Consider the following 19,031-nt stretch of genomic DNA (forward strand, 5'->3'; position numbering starts at 1 on the left):
TCGGCCCTTCTCAAGACCACCTCCAGGTATCGACGACAAGCGGACCGCCATCGGACCCCGGCTCCCCAGTATCGTCGTGGACAGAAGGTATGGCTATCCACCCGGGATCCTCCCCTCCGGGTGGAATCCTGAAAACTCTCCCCCTGGTTTCTCGGCCTGTTTCCCACCTCTAAAATTATTACCCCTCTGCTGTTCGTCTTCTGTTGCCCCGCACCCTTCGTATTCATCCCACCTTTCATGTGTCCATAGTTAAACCCATGTCTCACAGCCCTTTGTCTCCTGTTGCCCTGACCCTGACCCTGCCTGCCGTCCTGTACCTTTTCCCCACCTCTCAATTACTGACCCCTGTCTGCCCTTGACCTGTCTTTTTCCTGCCCCTGTTGGATTATTAAACTGTTGGCAATTCGACGTTGTATGCATCTGGGTCTTAACAATCTTTACTTATGTCACTGTGTATGCGGATGACTCAACACTATACATGTCAGCTACTACAGCGACTGAAATGATCTCAACACTTAAAAGAGTTGCAGTTAGTTTCAGAGTGAGTGGCAAGAAATACATTAGTTGAGGTTTAGGGTTTAGTAAATGAGGACTAAATCTTGTAATAAATAATGTGGAAATTGAGCAAGTTGAGGTGACTAAAGTGAAGTAACCCTGGATTGTAAAACTGTCATGGTCAAAACATATTGATACAACAGTAGCTAAGTTGGGGAGTATGTCCATAATAAAGTGTTGCTCTACCTTCTTAACAGCACTATCAAGAAGGCAGGTCCTACAGGCCCTAGTTTTGTCAAACCTGGACTACTGTTCAGTCGTGTGGTCAGGTGCCACAAAAAAGGACTTAGGAAAATTGCTCAGAACAGGGAAACACGGCTGGACCTTGGATGTGCACAGAGAGCTAATATTAATAATATGCATGTCAATCTCTCCTGGCTCAAAGTGGAGAGATTAACTTCATCACTACTTGTATTTATGACATGTTGAATGCACCGACCTGTCAATTTCAACTACTGGCGCACAGCTCGTACACTGTCATGGAAAATTACATAATTAGTCATGCTATCCTGTGTTTTACTGCTTATTAAAGAATAGTCTCTTGTTATATGCTAGTTTTTTCTAACCAGATTAAGATGTATTAGAAGGAGCATTTCACAATTAAATGACATTCCAATCGAGTCACCACAATCCTTGAAACTTAAAAAGTCGCTACGGGTTAATTCCTTGGTACGGGGCATTGAAAAATGCCCTTGTTTTAGATCGATTAGGATATCATTTAGAATCTTTGGTAAATTTAACCACTTCAGGATTTTCGATAATAAGACCGGAATTGTATGCCGCTCGCCTCATGGCTATACAGAATAGGGTAGCGCTTGACATGTTGCTAGCATGGGAGGGAGGAGTGTGCAAAATGATAGGTGACCATTGCTGTACATTCATACCCCGGGGTGAGGGTAACTTGACTGAACTTGACTAATGAACACCAACCAGACAACGATTGGAATCAATTTGGATGGGTTTAGTCATTATTGGATGTTATGGGAGCTACAATATTTCATTGGTTGATTTATGGCTTAGTTATATTTTTTTACAATAATGCTTATTATAACTTGTGTTAAGAAATTGTGCAGCAAAGCCGTTGAGACTATTCTTGCCATACCATTACTGACCCCTGAAGGAGACGCCTCAGAACCCTGTTTACCTGATTTATTTCCTATGTCTGATTACATGTCTGATGAAGACGATGATAATCCCTAATGCCAAGGAAAAACATTGAGGTAATGGTGCAGCATGACCATAGGCCATGCTCACGGTGGAGGTTCTGTAAATAATGCTCCCAAGGTAGAGTTAAGCGCCTACCGTCATGGTGACCCTTTGGCATATGGACAGTCTCAACGAAGCTATTGCCTTGTGTGTGGTGATAAAGTATGTACCAATGTTTATATTCATATGTTCCTTTCCCCCTTTCTTGCACTATGTGAACATTTGAAACTCAATGACCATGGAGGTAATTTACAAATTGTAATGTTTTAAGTATAAGAAGTCTTTCCTTTTCCTCTTTTTCCTCATGTTTAAAGCTTGTTTAATGAAAACACTTGTAAGTAATTTTATATTAGGTTGAGACTTAGTCTCAAAAGGGAGGAAATGTCGTGGAAAATTACATAATTAGTCATGCTATCCCATGTTTTACTGCTTAAAGAATAGACTCTTGTTATATGCTAGCCTGATCTAACCTGATCCAAACTTCTCTTGGTGTGACTTAGTCATAAAATGGGGCTTACAGCTAGCTAAGAGACGTTTGGGTGCAACCGCAGCATGTGAAATCCTGTGGGTTTACTATCTACAGAAAGTCACATGTATGGAACCTTGCAGAAAGGCGTACAATATAGTGTTTGTTGTTGTGAATGCAGTTAGCACGACGGCTCAACCGTCTTTCTGAAAGTCTGCAGACAACTAATGACCTTTTACACACTATCTGCTGACTGCCACGTATTCAGAAAGGGGTTGTATCTATCAAAGCAGAGACCCGGCTATGTTTGTTAAGCTTTCAACTCTGAACCATTCTTGGTGATGCTGATTGCTTCATTTTTGCAAATCTTATAATAAAGCTGTTGTTGGAAGAATTTAGTCTCTGTTCCTCTAGAATTTCCCTGACAACACCCATGCATACCCCACAAGACGTGCCACAACAGGTCTCTTCACAGTCCCCAAGTCCAGAATAGACTATGGGAGGCATGCAGTACTACATAGAGCCATGACTACATGGAACTCTATTCCACATCAAGTGACTGATGCAAGCAGTAAAATGAGATAAAAAATAAAAATAAAAAAACACCTTATGGTACAGCGGTAACTGTGAAGCAACACAACATAGGTACAGACACATGCATACACACACACGATAACATATGCACTATACACACACACACACACATGGACTTTGTACTGTAGATATGTGGTGGAGTAGGGGCCTGAGGGCACACAGTGTGTTGTGAAATCTGTGAATGTATTGTAATGGTTTTTTAAATTGTATAAACTGACTTAATTTTCCTGGACACCAGGAAGAGTAGCTGCTGCCTTAGCAGCATAATAAATACAAATATAATCATACTCTCTTGCCATTATCTGGCAGAATCCACACTCACACCAGTTTGTGTTTGGCTACGTCGACCCTCTAGCTGAGGTGTTTCAGGCGGCATGCCTGTGTTGTTACTGCTACGAGAACAAACTCTTTGATCTGAGGCAACAATCGGCTCAAACATGAACAGTTCAGTAGGTGTATCGTCTCCCTAACTAACATTATTTCATCATCTGTAATAAACTAATTCGCAGTCTCGGAGCTACTCGGTAATTTCAGCCATTTTTGGGAGTTCCAAAATTGTCTCTCCTGCCAGTGACGCAACAATGCCAATACAGCGATTTACAGTAACAGTTCGCTGGCATTCTAAATCCTAGTGTTTCCATTTCCCTTTAACTTCATACGTTTAGCCTGTGGTAACTTGTGGAATAAATACTTGCTGGAATGAGCTTTTAACTAATCAGCATTCAGGATTAGACAAACCCGTTGTATAAAACAAAAATAAACATCATTACATGAAACAAAATATTTAGTCATTTTTGAGACTATAGGAATAGGTTTACCACCATGTTAAACAACTGCAATAATGTATGCGTTGGTTTTCAACAGCATGGTGGATATTGTAGTCTTTTGACTGTAGAAAAACAGGGATCTCTTAAGCTGTGCCAGGATGCGCAGGCAGCATGCGAGGGAGGGAGGGGCAACTGTGCAGGCACCATAGCTAGTCGGTCTGGAACTCATCCATATACATAATTTACACAGCACACAAATGCACTTGAAACAGCAGTATAGTTCATTGTATCTTTATTATTGTAATAATTGTCACTGATAAAGTTGAGAAAGACAGGACAAGCAGAAACAGGTGGTTGGATATTAACATGCTCAGGTCTGATTGTGGCATTACACTTTGGCTTTAAAACAAACAGAAGGCACTTAAACAGAAGAGGATCAAGTTGTCTCTTAGGCACAGATCTAGGATCAGGTACCTTTCCTCCAATCCTATGGTTATGATGGGAAAGAAACAGAAAACTGACCTTAGATCAGTGTCTAAGGTTAACTTTATCCTCCTCACACATAAACATGAAAGCAAAGGCACTTATGGAGGGGTGGGACTAGGGCAAGAGAGAGATCGCTGATTGGTCAGATAATGTTTTGACTGATAGGGGGCAGCATGGTTTCAGTTTTCAGCTAGGGCTGACTCAGAACATTACAGACATTTTAGATACGATTCAGACCCCCCCCCATCTGTGAATGAGACACTCTGTCGCCCAGGTAACCATGCCAACCACAGAGAGAAAAAGACAGGTAAAAAAAGAAAGAGAAAACAGCAATAAAAACCTTTCTTTGTGCTCTTGGTATTATTTAACACATCTTATAATTATCTTAAAGTAAAATATTAGTACAGTTCATCAATCATACCATAATTGTACTGTCTGTGTATGCATGTAAGAATCAATATCTGTACGGTATACTGTATGTTTGTCTGTGTGTAGCCTATGAGGGTATAATTATCATTACCTTTGGCCCTGTGCCCCTTATATTAATAATTGGCTTTTTGATATTTGGACTGTTCTCATAATTAAATCATTGGCTTCTCAGTTCTACATACAACATACAGGGAATGTGATTGGCTTAGACAGGAGTGGGGAATACTGAGGAAGAGTGTAGTAGTGACACACACACACACACACAGACACACACTTATCTTTGGACCTCTACTCCTTAGATCATAGATTATAAAGAAGTAATGGGATAAGGATATGATGCATTCTCTCTGACGAGGACCGAGGAAGACCATGAGGGTGGAGGTGATGAAGGTCTCATTCGGACCAATCGTCATCTCCCAACTCTGAGGAGTCGTCCTCGCTGTCGCTGCACTCCACAGCAATACGGCGAGACAAGATGGCCGCCACATCGTTGCCGTAGTTATCCTTTTTCTCCTGCTCTTTCTGTTCCTCCACCTTACGTAGGTTAAAACCTGCCAGAGAGAAAGGGAGAGATGGGGGATTAGGGTGTGTGTTTATGTGTGTTCGTATCGGTCTGTCTGTGTGTATGTGTGTCGTACCTTGCCGGATAGCCGACAGGAGGTCACTGTGAGCGTCAGCGGGGGCTTCTGGCTGAGCTTGGGTGGATTTAAGAGGAGGGGGAGCCCCAATGGAGAAGGAGGGGGGAGGAGGGCCAGAAGTGGGAGGAGGGGGGCCTGGGGGAGGCGGGGGAGGAGGAGGAGGAGGTGCGCCACCACCCTGGGGGAGAGAGGGGGGAGGAGGCGGAGAGATGGAGGCCTGATAGGAAGGAGGAGGTGGGGCAGGGGGGGAGGGATAGGCGGAGGAAGAGGGAGGAGTGGGAGGGGAAGAGTCAAATCCAGAGGGGGGAGGGGGAGGGATTCCGAAGCCAGGGGAGGGGGGAGGAGGAGGTGGTGCAGGAGGAGGGGCTAGGTTGGGCCGTGTGCCAATGGGAGCAGTAGAGGGCATGGGAGGGGCTGGAGGGGGGTGTGTGGGGCTAAGAACGCTGGCGCGCTTTTGGGTTGATGCTCCGTACTGTCCGTCATGATACCTGCCAATGAGAGAGCAGGGGAAGAATTAAAGGTCAGCACACGGATTCTCCAAACACAACTGTCTCCAAACGATTTTGTCCACTTGAGATGAAGGGTGTTGACTGGAGAGTAAACACTAATGCCAAAAATGCTAAATTAGCATAAAATATGTGTAAAAACTACAGTATATGCACAATTTAAATGTGCATACACTACTCCACTCCATCTCCATTACTTACGCCATGTCTGGGGGTGGAGGGGGCAGGAAGTCGTCCGGGGCGGGGGGAGGGAGGGGGGAGCCAGGATCGAAGGCGTACGACCCAGTACTCTGGTCCAAACCATCAGGGGAGTAACAGCCTTCTCCTGAACCAATACTGCCATTCAGACCCTCAAGAGATTCTCTACACACAAGATGCACAAAAAAAAAGAGTGAATATTGTCATCAATAACAACACAATTAAACAGTTTAAAATCATTCTATAGGACATCACTCTCCCTGATACACTCACAATCTCCCCGCATATTCTCTTTCTCCTCATTCCACTTCATACATTCTCGCCCCATCCTCTTTATCCTCATCTCTCGCCCTGTTCTCATTCTCTCTCATCTCTCACCCCATGTCATTCTTGGGCACCACAAACTCCTCTCCCATCTTTAGCCGTTCCCACTCATCCTTCCTGGTTTTGATCTTCCTGGGATTCAGAGTCCGCATATTCTGATTGTCCTTCTTCTCCTTCTACTCAGACAGAGAGACAAAGTGAGGGGGGTGACAAAGAGAGAGGGAAGGAGGGAGAGAGTGAGAGGAGTGAGAGAGAAAGACAGAGGGAAAGAGAAGAGAAACAGGAAAAGGCATTTAACAGCGCTATAAGTGCACTTCCTTGTTTTGTTTAAGCAGAAGATGGGATGCATTTCCCAACAGGCCGAAAACAAACTCCACTGTCTCATTGAAGGACGTGTGTGAGCATGTAAACTAACAGGTGTAGACTAACAGTGAAATACTTACTTACGGGCCCTTCCCCACAATGCAGAGATAAACATAGAAACATAATAGAAAAATAATAACACAAGGAATAAATACACTGAGTAACAATAACTTGGCTATATACACGGGGTACCAGTACCCAGCCGATGTGCAGGGGTACGGGCAAATTGAGTTAGATTTGTACAGTGCATTCGGAAAGTATTCAGACCCCTTCCCTTTCTCCACATTTTGTTATGTTAGAGCCTTATTCTGAAATGGATCAAAAAAATTGTTTTCCTCATCAACCTTCACACAATAGCCATGATGACAAAGCAAACACATGTTTTTAGAAACGTTTGCAAATTTATAAAGAAAAAATATGAAATATTACATTTACTTAAGTATTCAGACCCTTTGCTCAGTACTTTGTTGATACACATTTGGCAGCAATTACAGCCTCCAATCTTCTTGGGTATGATGCCACAAGCTTGGCACACCTGTATTTGGGGGGTTTCTCCCATTCTTCTCTGCAGATCCTCTCAAGCTCTGTCAGGTTGGATGGGGAGCGTCGCTGCACAGCTATTTTCAGGTCTCTCCAGAGATGTTCGATCGGGTTCAAATCCGGGCTCTGGCTGGACCACTCAAGGACGTTCAGAGACTTGGCTGTGTGCTTCGGGTCATTGTCCTGTTGGAAGGTGAAGCTTCAACCCAGTCTCATGTCCTGAACGCTCTGGAGCAGGATTCCATCAAGGATCTCTCTGTACTTTGCTCCATTCATGTTTCCCTCAAGCCTGACTAGTCTCTCAGTCCCTGCCGCTGAAAAACTCACCACAGCATGATGCTGTCACCACCATGCTTCCCCTGTAGAGATAGTGCCTTCAGATGAGACGCTTGGCATTCAGGCCAGAGTTAAATCTTGGTTTCATCAGACCAGAGAATCTTGTTTCTCGTGGTCTGAGAGTCCTTTAGGTGCCTTTTGGCAAACTCAAAGTGGGCTGTCATGTGCATTTACTGAGGAGTGGTTTCCATCTGGCCACTCTACCATAAAGGCCTGATTGGTGGAGTGCTGCACAGATGGTTGTCCTTCTAGAAGGTTCTCCCATCTCCACAGAGGAACTCTGTCAGAGTGACCCTCGGGTTCTTGGTCACCTCCCCGAACAAGGCCCTTCACCCCCAATTTCTCAGTTTGGCCGGGCGGCCAGCCCTAGGAAGAGTATTGGTGATTCCAAACTTCTTCGATTTAAGAATGATGGAGGCCACTGTGTTCTTGGGGACCTTCAATGCTGCAGAAATGTTTTGGTACATTTCCCCAGATCTGTGCCTCGACACAATCCTGTCTCGGAGCTCTACGGAGAATTCCTTCGACCTCATGGCTTGGTTTTTGCTCTGACATGCACTGCCAACTGTGGGACCTTATATAGACAGGTGTGTGCCTTTCCAAATCATGTCCAATCATTTGAATTTACCACAGGTGGACTCCAATCAAGTTGTAGAAACGTCAAGGATGATCAATGGAAACAGGATGCACCTGAACTAAAATGTCGAGTCTCATAGCAAAGGGTCTGAATACTTCTGTAAATAAGGTATGTTCATTTTTTATAAATGTGCAAAAATGTATAAAAACCTGTTTTCGCTTTGTCATTATGGGGTATTGGATGTAGATTGATGGGGAAAAATGGTAATTTAATCCATTTTAGAATAAGGCTGTAACATAACACATTTTGGAAAAAGGGAAGGGATCTGAATACTGTACATATCCTTTATAATATTGAGTTGCACCCCCTTTTGCCCTCAGTACAGCCTCAATTTGTTGAGGCACGACTCCACAAGGTGTCGAAAGCATTCCACAGGGATGCTGGCCCATGTTGACTCCAATGCTTCCCACAGTTGTGTCAAGTTGGCTGGATGTCCTTTGGATAGTGGACAATTCTTGCTACGCACAGGAAACTGTTGAGCATGAAAAAGCCAGCCGCATTGCAATTCTTGACACATTCAAACCGGAGCGCCTGGCCCCTACTAGCAAACCCCTTTCAAAGGCAGTTCAATCTTTTGTCTTGCCCATTCACCCTTTGAATGGCACACCAACACAACCCATGTCTCAATTGTCTCAAGGCTTAAAAATACTTCTTTAACCAGTCTCCTCCCCTTCATCTACACTGATTGAAGTGGATTCAACAGGTGACATCAATAAGGGATCATACATTTCACCTGGATTCACCTAGTCAGTCTTTGTCATGGAAATAACATGTTTTGTACACTCAGTGTAGGTAGGGGTGAAGTTACTAGGCAACAGAATAGATAAACAACAGCAGCGGGGTATGTGATGAGTCAAAAGAGTTAGTCAATGTAGATAAATATTTAGCCTGGGTAGCTATTTGGTTATCAGCCTTATGGCTTGGGGGGGTAGAAGCTGTTCAGGGTTCTGTTGGTTCCAGACTTGGTGCATCCTTACTGCTTACCGTGCGGTAGCAGAGAAACAGTCTATGACTTGGGTGCCTGGAGTCTTTGACAATTTTTAGGGCCTTCCTTTCACACTGCCTGATATAGAGGTCCTGGATGGCAGGGAGCACGGCCCCAGTGATGTACTGGGCCGTGTCCACTACCCTCTGTAGCGCCTTGCTGTCAGATGCCAAGCAGTTGCCAAACTAAGCTGTGATGCAGCCAGTCAAGAAGCTCTCAATGGAGCAGCTCTCAATGGAGCAGCTCTCAATGGAGCATCCTTTTTGAGGATCTGAGGGCCCATGCCAAACCTTTACCGTTGCCGTGTCTTCTTCACGACTGTGTTGGTGTGTGTGGACCATGTTAATTCCATAGTGATGTGGACACAGAGGAACTTGAATCTCTCGACCCGCTCAACTAATGTGGATGGGGGCGTGCTCAGTCCTCAGTTTTGCTGTAGTCCATGATCATCTCCTTTGTCTTGCTGACATTGACAGAGAGGTTGTTGTCCTTGCGCCACACTGCCAAATCACTGACCTCCTCTCTATAGGTGGTCTCATCATTGTCGGTGATCAGGCCTACCAGTCGTGTCGTCAGCAAATGTAATTGTGTTGGAGTCGTGCGTGGCAGCGCAGTCGTGGGTGAACAGGGAGTACAGGAGGGGACACAAGGCGTCTGCATGCTTCTCAGCCAAAACAGTTCTGAAGAGACAAACAACATTTTGTGCCGTTTTTGGTTTGTTTTGGTCTTCGGCTAGGTTTTTATTTTGGCTGTTCCGGCACACCCCAAAAAATTATTGGGGCAAGCCAAAGTCGGTAGCCAAAGTCTACGCTCCTTTGTCGATGATTGGTCAACAGTAGGGATTCTTCAATATAGTCTTAATCAACGAGAGATGACTCGTTTTCATGCACATTTTTTCATTGAGAAACACTGCACCAAAACATCTTACTTAGATGTAAAATTCCACGACTAAGATCTCCTTGGCAAAAACGGTCAAAATTAATAACAAATTTCTTAAATTGACTAAGATTAATTTGGACTATTTTGTGTATACAGCGTCTCAAAACGGACAAACAGTACTACTGCTGTTTTTTTCTTGTTTTTCAAGCGAAGGTATTTTATGGGAGTATGCAAGCACACGTGTTCAAGCCACCTGAAATGAAGCATTCTGAAGCCTTAAGCACGCACCCCTGAGGGGCCCCCGTGTTCAACAGCGTGGCAGATGTGCTGTTTCCTACTCTCACCACCTGGGGGCGGCCAGTCAAGAAGTCCAGGATTCAGTTGCAGGTGTTCAGCCTCAGGATCCTGAGCTTAATGATGAGATTGGAGGGCACTACGGTGTTGAACGCTGAGCTGTATTCAATTAACAGCATTCTCAAATAGGTGAAATAACCGAAAGGTTGCAGGTTCGAATCCCCAAGCTGATTAGGTGACAAATCAGCCAATGTGCCCTTAAGCAAGACGCTCTGGACAAAAGCATCTGCTAAATACCTAAAATGTAATTGTAATGTTGGGGCGAATTTGAGTGGGTCCAGGATGTCTAGGATGATGGTGTTGATGTAAGCAACAACCACCTTTTCAAAGTGTTTCATGGTTACAGATGTGAGTGCTATGTGCCAATAGACAGGCTACTTTGGTGTTCTTGGGTCTACTTGAGTCAGGGAGAGGTTGAAAATGTCAGTGAAGACACTTAACAGCTGGTCAGCGCATGCTCCGAATATGTGTCCTGGTAGTCCCTCTGGTCCTACAACCTTGTGAATGTTAACCCGTTTAAAGGTGTTATTCACATCGGCTACGGAAAACGAGATCACACAGTTGTCCGGAACAGCTGGTTGCATGATTCAGTATTGCTTGCCTAGACGCGAGCATAGAAGGCATTGAACTCGTCTGGTAGGCTTGCGTCACTGAGCAGCTGGGTTTTCCTTTGTAATCCAGGATAGTTTGTAAACCCTGCCACATCCAACGAGTGTCAGAGCCGGCGTAGTAGGATTCGATCTTAGTCCTGTATTGACGCTTTGCCTAAAATCCTTAGCGGAATTTCTTAGAAGCTTCCAGATTAGTGTTCCGCTCCTTGAAAGTGGCAGCTCTAGCCTTTAGCTCAGTACAGATGTTGCCTGTAATCCATGGCTTTTTGTTGGGATATGTACGTACGGTCACTGTGGGGACGACGTTGATGCACTTCATTAATGACGCTGGTGATTGATGTGGTAAACTCATCAATGTCATCGGATGAATCACAGAACATATTCCAGTCTGTGCTAGCAAAACAGTCTTGTAGCTTAGCTTCCGCTTCATCGGACCATTTCGATATTGAGCGTGTCACTGGTACTTCCTGTTTGAGTTTTTGCTTGTAAGCAGGAATCAGGAGAATAGAGTTATGGTCAGATTTTCCAAAGGGAGGGTGAGAGAGAGCCTCGTATGTGTTTATGTGTGTGGAGTAAAGGTGTTCTAGAGTTTTGTTGCCTGTAGTTGCACAGGTGACATGCTGGTAAAAATTTGGTAAAACGGATTTCAGTTTCCCTGCATTAAAATCACCGGCCACGAGAAGCGCTGAATATGGATGTGCATTTTCTTGTTTGCTTATGGCCCTGTACAGCTTGATGAGTATGGTCTTAGTGACCGCATCAGTTTGTGATGGTAAATACAGCTACAAAAAATATAGATGAAAACTCTCTCTTGGTAAATAGTATGGTCTGCAGTTTATCATCAGGTATTCTAACACAGGCGATAAAAACTCAAGACTACTTTAACATTAAAGATTGCGCACCAGATGTTGTTAGTAAAGAGACACACCGGTCCCCTCTTCGTCTTCACCGAGGCTACTGGTCTAGACAATGGATTGAAAAAAACAGCGTCCTTGTTCAGCCACGACTCCGAGAAACATAGAATATTACAGTTCCTCAGGTCCCGTTGATAGGATATTCTCCAACGGAGCTCGTCCAGTTTTTTAATCATGTGACTGTACGTTCGCCAATAGAACGGAGGGTAGAGGCGTTTTATTTGCTCGCCATCGTAGTCTCATCAACGTAGTCTCTTCTACCTCTCTTGCACCATCGCTTCCTCTTTCGAGTCCCGGGGATTAAGGCCTGGTCAGGAGTAAGCAGAATGACCAGAGCTGCCGATTCGTTAAAGTAGAAATTGTCATCCAAATCAAGGTTAGTGATCCCCGTTCTGATGAAATGATGGAGGAGACATGATGTACAATTTTTATATATATATATATGTATATATATAATAATTGGTCAGGAGCCCGTAAAACGGCTGCTATCCTCTGCAGCGCCATTTTACTTTGTGTGTGTTACCCGTTACCCTGTGTTTACCCTGTGTTTGCGTCTCTCCTTCATGATGTCCTTCGTGTCCTGCAGCATCTTCTCCTTCCACAGATCAAAGAAGTAGGAGGGATCTGTGTAGAACTTCAGAGCATCCTTACCATCATCCCTAGACATGACAACAACAACAAACAATATCAATGTGTGTGTGTGTATGTGTGTGTGTGTGTGTGTGTGTGTGTGTGTGTGTGTGTGTGTGTGTGTGTGTGTGTGTGTGTGTGTGTGTGTGTGTGTGTGTGTGTGTGTGTGTGTGTGTGTGTACCTGTACTGGCTGAGGTTGTTGAGTGGTGGAGGTGGGTTGCAGATCAGATAGGTCTCCTGTACAGGCAGCGGTAGAGAGGGTCTACAGAACAACTGCTGGTCCTGAGTCAGATTACTATGAAACGCTTTCTTCTGGGTGATGGCCTGCAGAGAGACTGAGCGAGAGATGGAGAGAGATCGATATGGTGAGAAAGAAACAGAGATATGGAGAGAGAGAGATAGAGCGATGTGGAGAGAGAGAGAGATGGAGGTTGGAGAGAGGGAGAGAGAGAGAGAGAGAGAGAGAGTTAGGGTTAGTATTCTGTTTGTTTGGGACAAAGGTATACAGTATGTGCCAGTATGTGTTGCATTACATTATACTTAAAGTCCACTGAATTCTCACTTTGAATACTAAATACATGGCACTGTTTGCTTGTAACATACAGCGGTTTTCCCAGACACAGGTTGAGCCTAGTTATGAACTAAAGATCATGTTCAATGAAGATTCTCCATTTAAATTGCTTTTAAATCTAATAGGCTTAATCAGCATGCGGGAAATCACCCCATCATATGTAATGTCAGTCAGTCTCTTACCCTCCTCCTCTTTAGGGTCGAGCTGGGTGACTTTGACCTGTAGACGGTCCACTCTCTCTCCCAGTGTGTTCACCCGGACAGCAAACACCCCCGCCTGCACAAACAGCTCTCCAAACACGTCCTCTGCATACTTACCTACACACACAAAAAAATATATATTATGGCCTAAATTCACTGAGTGTACAAAACATTATGAACACCTGCTCTTTCCATGACAGATTGACCAGGTGAATCCAGGTGAAAGCTATGATCCCTTATTGATGTTAAATCCACTTCAATCAGTGTAGATGAAGGGGAGGAGACAGGTTAAAGAAGGGTTCTTAAGCCTCGAGACAATTGAGACATGGATTGTGTGTGTGTGCCATTCAGAGGGTGAATGGGCAAGACAAAACATTAAAGTGCCTTTGAACGGGGTATGGTAGTAGGTGAGGCTGTTCTGAGGGCAAAAGGGGGAGCTGCAACTCAATATTATGAAGGTGTTAATATTTTGTACACTCAGTGTATATACACATGATTACATATCACAAGATACATACTTGCAATTTACACACACACAATCTCATATTACAATACACTGCACTGTTTTGCATGTAGCACTTCCCTAGGTATAAACTCACTCAACACATAGAGTTAGTAACTTACTGAGGCTGCCTAGCTGGCGTATGATGTTGGCAAGGCTAATGTTGGTGACACACTCCAGCTCGCTGCGGATGGTGTTGGGGATCGTCTGGCGGCACACATAGCGAGGCTCGATGTTCCTTGTCACCAATGGCATTCTGGGACGGGAGGGGTAGCGGGGGGCTTCCCTGGAGGGGGGGGGGGGGGGCAGCGTGTGAGAAAGGTTCATCACTCTACTTGGTTATATTATGTAAGAACAATGGTGCAACACACACAAAAAAAAGATTATTTTATAACAAATGCGCTTTCTTCTGCGTTGGATCACGGTCCCTGTCTGTGGTTCTGAAACATCAGTGCGCTGTTGAATTGGTTAGAGCCTTTTCCTAGACCATGTTGCTATGTGCATAATAGCAAAGTTAACCAGCATATTGGTGTTGAGAACAATGTGGAAGAGGCAGCAGAGGAGTGAGGAGATGAGAAAACAGCCCTTCCCTTAATTGTCTAAAAGTGAAGAGAGAGGAAACTAACTTAAATAGTCCTATAATCAATAGTCTAACGTAAATGTGCCTGACTTTATAAATCATTCATATATATCTACAGAAATAAGACAGATCCTGCTTCTGTTACCTGTTTGAGTGTTTGCTTAATAGCCTGATTCCGTGAGCTCCAAGCCTCATGCAACCACAACATGTCAGAAAAAGCCATTTCACAAATTAATTTTTAATCTTTGTTATGTTGTAATAAATGCTTTACATTGTTTTTGTTCCTACAGCTTCTCTGGTATAACTTATACAGTGGAGCAAAAAAGTATTTAGTCAGCCACCAATTGTGCAAGTTCTCCCACTTAAAAAGATGATAGAGTCCTGTAATTTTCATCATAGGTACACTTCAACTATGACAGACGAAATGAAAATCACATTGTAGGATTTTTAATGAATTTATTTGCAAATTATGGTGGAAAATAAGTATTTGGTCAATATACCTACCCCCCCAAGGTAGGGGTGGTATACAGAAGATAGCCCTATTTGGTAAAAGACCAAGTCCATACTATGGCAAGAACAGCTCAAATACGCAAAGAGAAACGACAGTCCATCATTAGGTCAGTCAATCCGGAAAATGTCAAGAACTTTGAAAGTTTCTTCAAGTGCAGTCACAAAAACCATCAAGTGCTATGACTAAACTGGCTCTCATGAGGACCGCCACAGCAAAGGAATACCCAGAGTTACCTCTGCTGCAGACAATAAGTTCATTACAGTTACCAGCCTCAGATTGCAGCCCAAATAAATGCAGACACATCTCAAAATCAACTGTTCGGAGGAGACTGCGAGAATCAGGCCTTCATGGTCGAATTACTTGGGCCGATAAACACGAACAATGGACATTAGACCCATGGAAATCTGTCCTTTGGTCTGTTGAGTCCAAATTTGAGATTTTTGGTTCCACAACCTCTGTGTCTTTGTGAGACGCAGAGTATGTGAATGGATAATCCCCACATGTGTGGTTCCCACCGTGAAGCATGGAGGAGGAGGTGTGATGGTGCTTTGCTGGTGGCACTGTTGGTGATTTATTTACAATTGAAGCCACACTTAAACTGCATGGCTACTACAGCATTATGCAGCAATTCGCCATCCCATCTGATTTGCGCTTTGTGGGAATATAATTTGTTTTTCAACAGGACAATGACCCAACACACCTCCAGGCTGTGGAAGGGCTATTTTACCAAGAAGGAGAGTGATGGAGTGCTGCATCAGATGACCTGGCCTCCACAATCACCCGACCTCAACCAATTTGAGATGAGTTGGACCGCAGAGTGAAGGAAAAGCAGCCAACATGTGCTCAGCATATGTGGGAACTCCTTCAAGACTGTTGGAAAAGCATTCCAGGTGAAGCTGGTTGAGAGAATGTCAAGAGTGTGCAAAGCTGTCATCAAGGCAAAGGGTGACTACTTCGAAGATTCTAAAATATGAACTGTATTTTGATTTGTTTAACAATTGTTTGGTTACTACGTGATTCCATATGTGTTAATTCATAGTTTTGATGTTTTCACTATTATTCTACAATGTAGAAAATATTAAAAATAAAGAAAAACCCTTGAATGAGAAGGTGTGTACAAACTTTAGACTGGTACTGTATATGGAAAAATACATGTTTAAAATATTTATTTTAGTCTGGGACAGCTCAAAAGATGCTACTCTAACTACTTTAGTGCCTATTGAAGTCTGTATCACTATCTTCGGACCGAGTGAGTTTTGTTGAGAGCCCCGACTCTGGTACTGTTTTGGAAACATATACATTTTTTAATTATAAAAACTAGATGGTAACTTTACAAGTAAAGTTGGTGGTGCTAGCTAAAGCTCTTTAAACTTTTGCGTTAGTGAAAGAAGTGTAGAAATGTCATTTTTAATTCCCATCGAAAGTCAGTAGTCAGTAGTTTTGGTCAGAAGTTGTGGTAGTAGTGGTCAGTAGTTAGTTATGTGGTTCAGTAGTTGTGGTCAAAGGCTGTTTGGATATGGTTAGTAGTTAAATGTGTGATCAGAAGTGTTGTGGTCAGAAGTTGTGTTGTTGTGGTTTGTAATTGTGTGGTTGAGGTCAGGAGTTGTGTGGTTATGGACACTACATGTGGTCAGAATTTGTTTGATTGCGGTCAGAAGTTATGTGGTTGGGGATCTGCTCACAGCTATGAATAGCAGAGAATTAGATGAATATCCCATATACTATATATTTTTGTCTAATTTATTGCGGTAGTGGTCAAAACTGACGTTGTTTGCAAAAATGTTACAGAAAATGTTGTTGATGCCATTACTTAAACTGCTGTAAATTGATCCGAATGTTATGTTTAGTCCATACGCCAGATTCGAGTAGCAGAGAAGTAGACAAAGCTGGTAAACTTGAAATATTTTGTCTACGTGGTTGCAAAGTGGAGTTACTAGCTGATTTGTGTCAAAAGCTGCATGATTTCACTTACAGAGAGGGGGAGGCCTCCAGTTACAGATTGGTAGCCCCGATTTAAAAACCGACTCCTAAACAAAGAAGTAGGGGAAGATTTTAGGTAGGATAACTTTTTTCTTCTTCTTTAAAACACTCCGAAAGTGGTCAAAAACATTGTTTGGGAACGTTTGAAAAACACATGGTATTGCAGTTACAAAAACAGCTGTGCAGTAAATTCCGTATGGAATATTTCAATTCCGCGCACAGCTATGAAAAGCAGAAGTAGATGATTATCCTATGAACTCAAACATTTTGTCTATTGTTGCGGTAGTGGTGAAAACAGACGTTTGCCAAAATGTTACAGAAATGTATGTTGATGTGGTTACTTAAACTGCTGTAACTTGATGCGAATATTATTTTTTTGTCCAAACTCCAGATTTGAGTAGTAGAGAAGTATACGAAGCTGGTAAGCCTGAAATATTTTGTCTTAGTGGTTGCAAGAACAATTATTAGCTGATTTGCGTCAAAAGTGTCGTGAGAAAATTACAGTTGGAAGTGATGATGCCACAACGGAGAGGATAAAAATGGAGAAATCCCATGTTACCAGATAGGATTAGGGTTAATGGTTCCACACGGCCATATCTCCATGTTACAGCGCGTGTTTACGGAAGACAGGCTGCCATTTTTGCTAATTAGCCATCTTGAGTGCTCCGAACACCTGTGTGTAAGCTAACTGGGAGGAAGTGTAGTTGGTCAACCGGAGGCACACAGTATATTGATCTGTGCAAAACTGATACCGTTTTTATTTGCAAGCTTATTTTTTGCTGACAAAGATAAGAGGCATGTCAGTATATCTTTCGAAAACCGTTTGATTATTGACGTTTAACGTTAAAACAGCGTTGGAATTGAAAGTTTACACTGAGCCAAATGTGAATGGCCCCTAATTTACGGCGAAGAAAGGTATCGTCTAGAAAAGACATGTGTCTTTGTACGCTCCATTTATATCTACCGTTACTGTTTAAAAAAATGTACATTCAGACACACAATAGGGCTAACTAAAGCAGAACCAAAACCACAGCCTAGTTCTATTCTGGTCATGCCCCTTCAATGGGTACACTGTACACATCTGGGAGGAGTGAAAACAATATGGTGGACTGGTGGTCAAGGATCAACGTACACAGAGAAAGACTAAGGATTTATAGATGTTACATCAACTTTAGCACCAGAATACTGTAATGCGCCGGGCAGCCCCACATCGCTCTAGTCAACACCAACTCCCTTTATAACAACCACAGCCTAATGGAATTATCCACGGCTTTAAAAATAAAGTGCATTTTTTTGCTCCGTCTCCGGAGTCTATAAACTATGCAGCGCTTCTATTGGCTTAAAAAATAACCAACTTTCTAGCGGAGTAAAGTTACTAGCTTTACAAGTGCATTTTACTTGACAGGCAAGCTCATTGGTTTACTATTTAATCGTTAATTTAAACGGGTTGGATGTGATGTAAACACGAAAAACGCCCTTTGACCAAACAACGTTAAAGTAGTCAGATGATCCCAGATGTTCCATCGCCCAAACTATGTAGCAGGGAGATTGAAACATTGTACTACCAACACCCTACTACCCGGCCACAGTGGAATGCACCGGTGAGTCACAACAACTTCACTTTTACACTGACACAACAAACAAGAAAGCCTATCCCAACTCTGTGCCTGACAAATAATTTATTTATCATGAAGTTCCAGTGGATAAAACTCGTCTAAATGAGAGCTGTTTTTAAGTCTCAAGCTCAGAAACGGCATTGCAATAATTAGGGCGAGGGTAGGTGACATGAAACTTCGTCTCTCGGCCTTGTCAATGTAGCAGGAAGTGAAGTTGAAAACGCCCCTCATTATGTCCGAAAATCGTCGGGAAAACCTATTCTTATTTAGTAACTTCTGAAAAAGGCGTAAATTAAACACTGATCTCTTACCGTCAGCCAAATCAGTCTTGTTGCTTGGTTGAGTCTTTCAGTAGAAACAAAAATGACGGTTTACTGTAACCAGGGTGGGGAGACTTGGGATAACACAGAGTAGTCCCAGATTTGTTCAACTTCTGATTGGACAAGGCTTCGACATTCCAGGCGCTGATTGGTTCCTCTCACTGTCCGTCTGTGTCAGCGGCGTGGACATGGAAATGTGGACGTACAATAGGTAACTCCACCCAGTCTAGTCGTAAACATCTGTCCAGTTTGCGTAGGGAAGGGTGGAGATACGTAACGTACATTCCATTCTGCCCAAGCGGGTTGCAACCTGTTCCAGAAATTATGAGTGA

General features: G+C 43.3%; 1 protein-coding gene across 1 annotated transcript; it reads right to left on the bottom strand.

Moving 5' to 3' along the window:
- Positions 1 to 3,863: 3,863 nt before the first annotated feature.
- Positions 3,864 to 18,822, bottom strand: LOC139373633 (actin-binding protein WASF2-like). The gene is made up of 9 exons (XM_071114361.1): positions 18,691 to 18,822; positions 13,815 to 13,978; positions 13,173 to 13,307; positions 12,601 to 12,754; positions 12,330 to 12,447; positions 6,224 to 6,345; positions 5,849 to 6,010; positions 5,142 to 5,629; positions 3,864 to 5,054 (listed from the first exon to the last, which is right to left on the bottom strand). The coding sequence occupies exons 2-9, from the start codon at positions 13,945 to 13,947 to the stop codon at positions 4,897 to 4,899; spliced, it is 1,470 nt and encodes a 489-aa protein (XP_070970462.1). The 5' UTR covers positions 13,948 to 13,978; positions 18,691 to 18,822; the 3' UTR covers positions 3,864 to 4,896.
- Between the last annotated feature and the right edge of the window lie 209 nt (positions 18,823 to 19,031).

This window comes from Oncorhynchus clarkii, chromosome 18 (assembly GCF_045791955.1).
Source record: "Oncorhynchus clarkii lewisi isolate Uvic-CL-2024 chromosome 18, UVic_Ocla_1.0, whole genome shotgun sequence".
In the NCBI taxonomy this organism is placed as follows: Eukaryota; Metazoa; Chordata; class Actinopteri; order Salmoniformes; family Salmonidae; genus Oncorhynchus; species Oncorhynchus clarkii.

What these genes read in the sequence shown, in the direction of transcription:
- LOC139373633 (XM_071114361.1), bottom strand. Translation starts at nt 13,947, where the DNA reads ATGCCATTGGTGACAAGGAACATCGAGCCTCGCTATGTGTGCCGCCAG. An exon ending in ACGCCAGCTAGGCAGCCTCA is followed by an intron (nt 13,308 to 13,814) that starts GTAAGTTACTAA and finishes TTGTGTGTGTAG; the next exon opens with GTAAGTATGCAGAGGACGTG. An exon ending in AGGAGAGACGCAAACACAGG is followed by an intron (nt 6,346 to 12,329) that starts GTAAACACAGGG and finishes CTGTCTGAGTAG; the next exon opens with AAGGAGAAGAAGGACAATCA.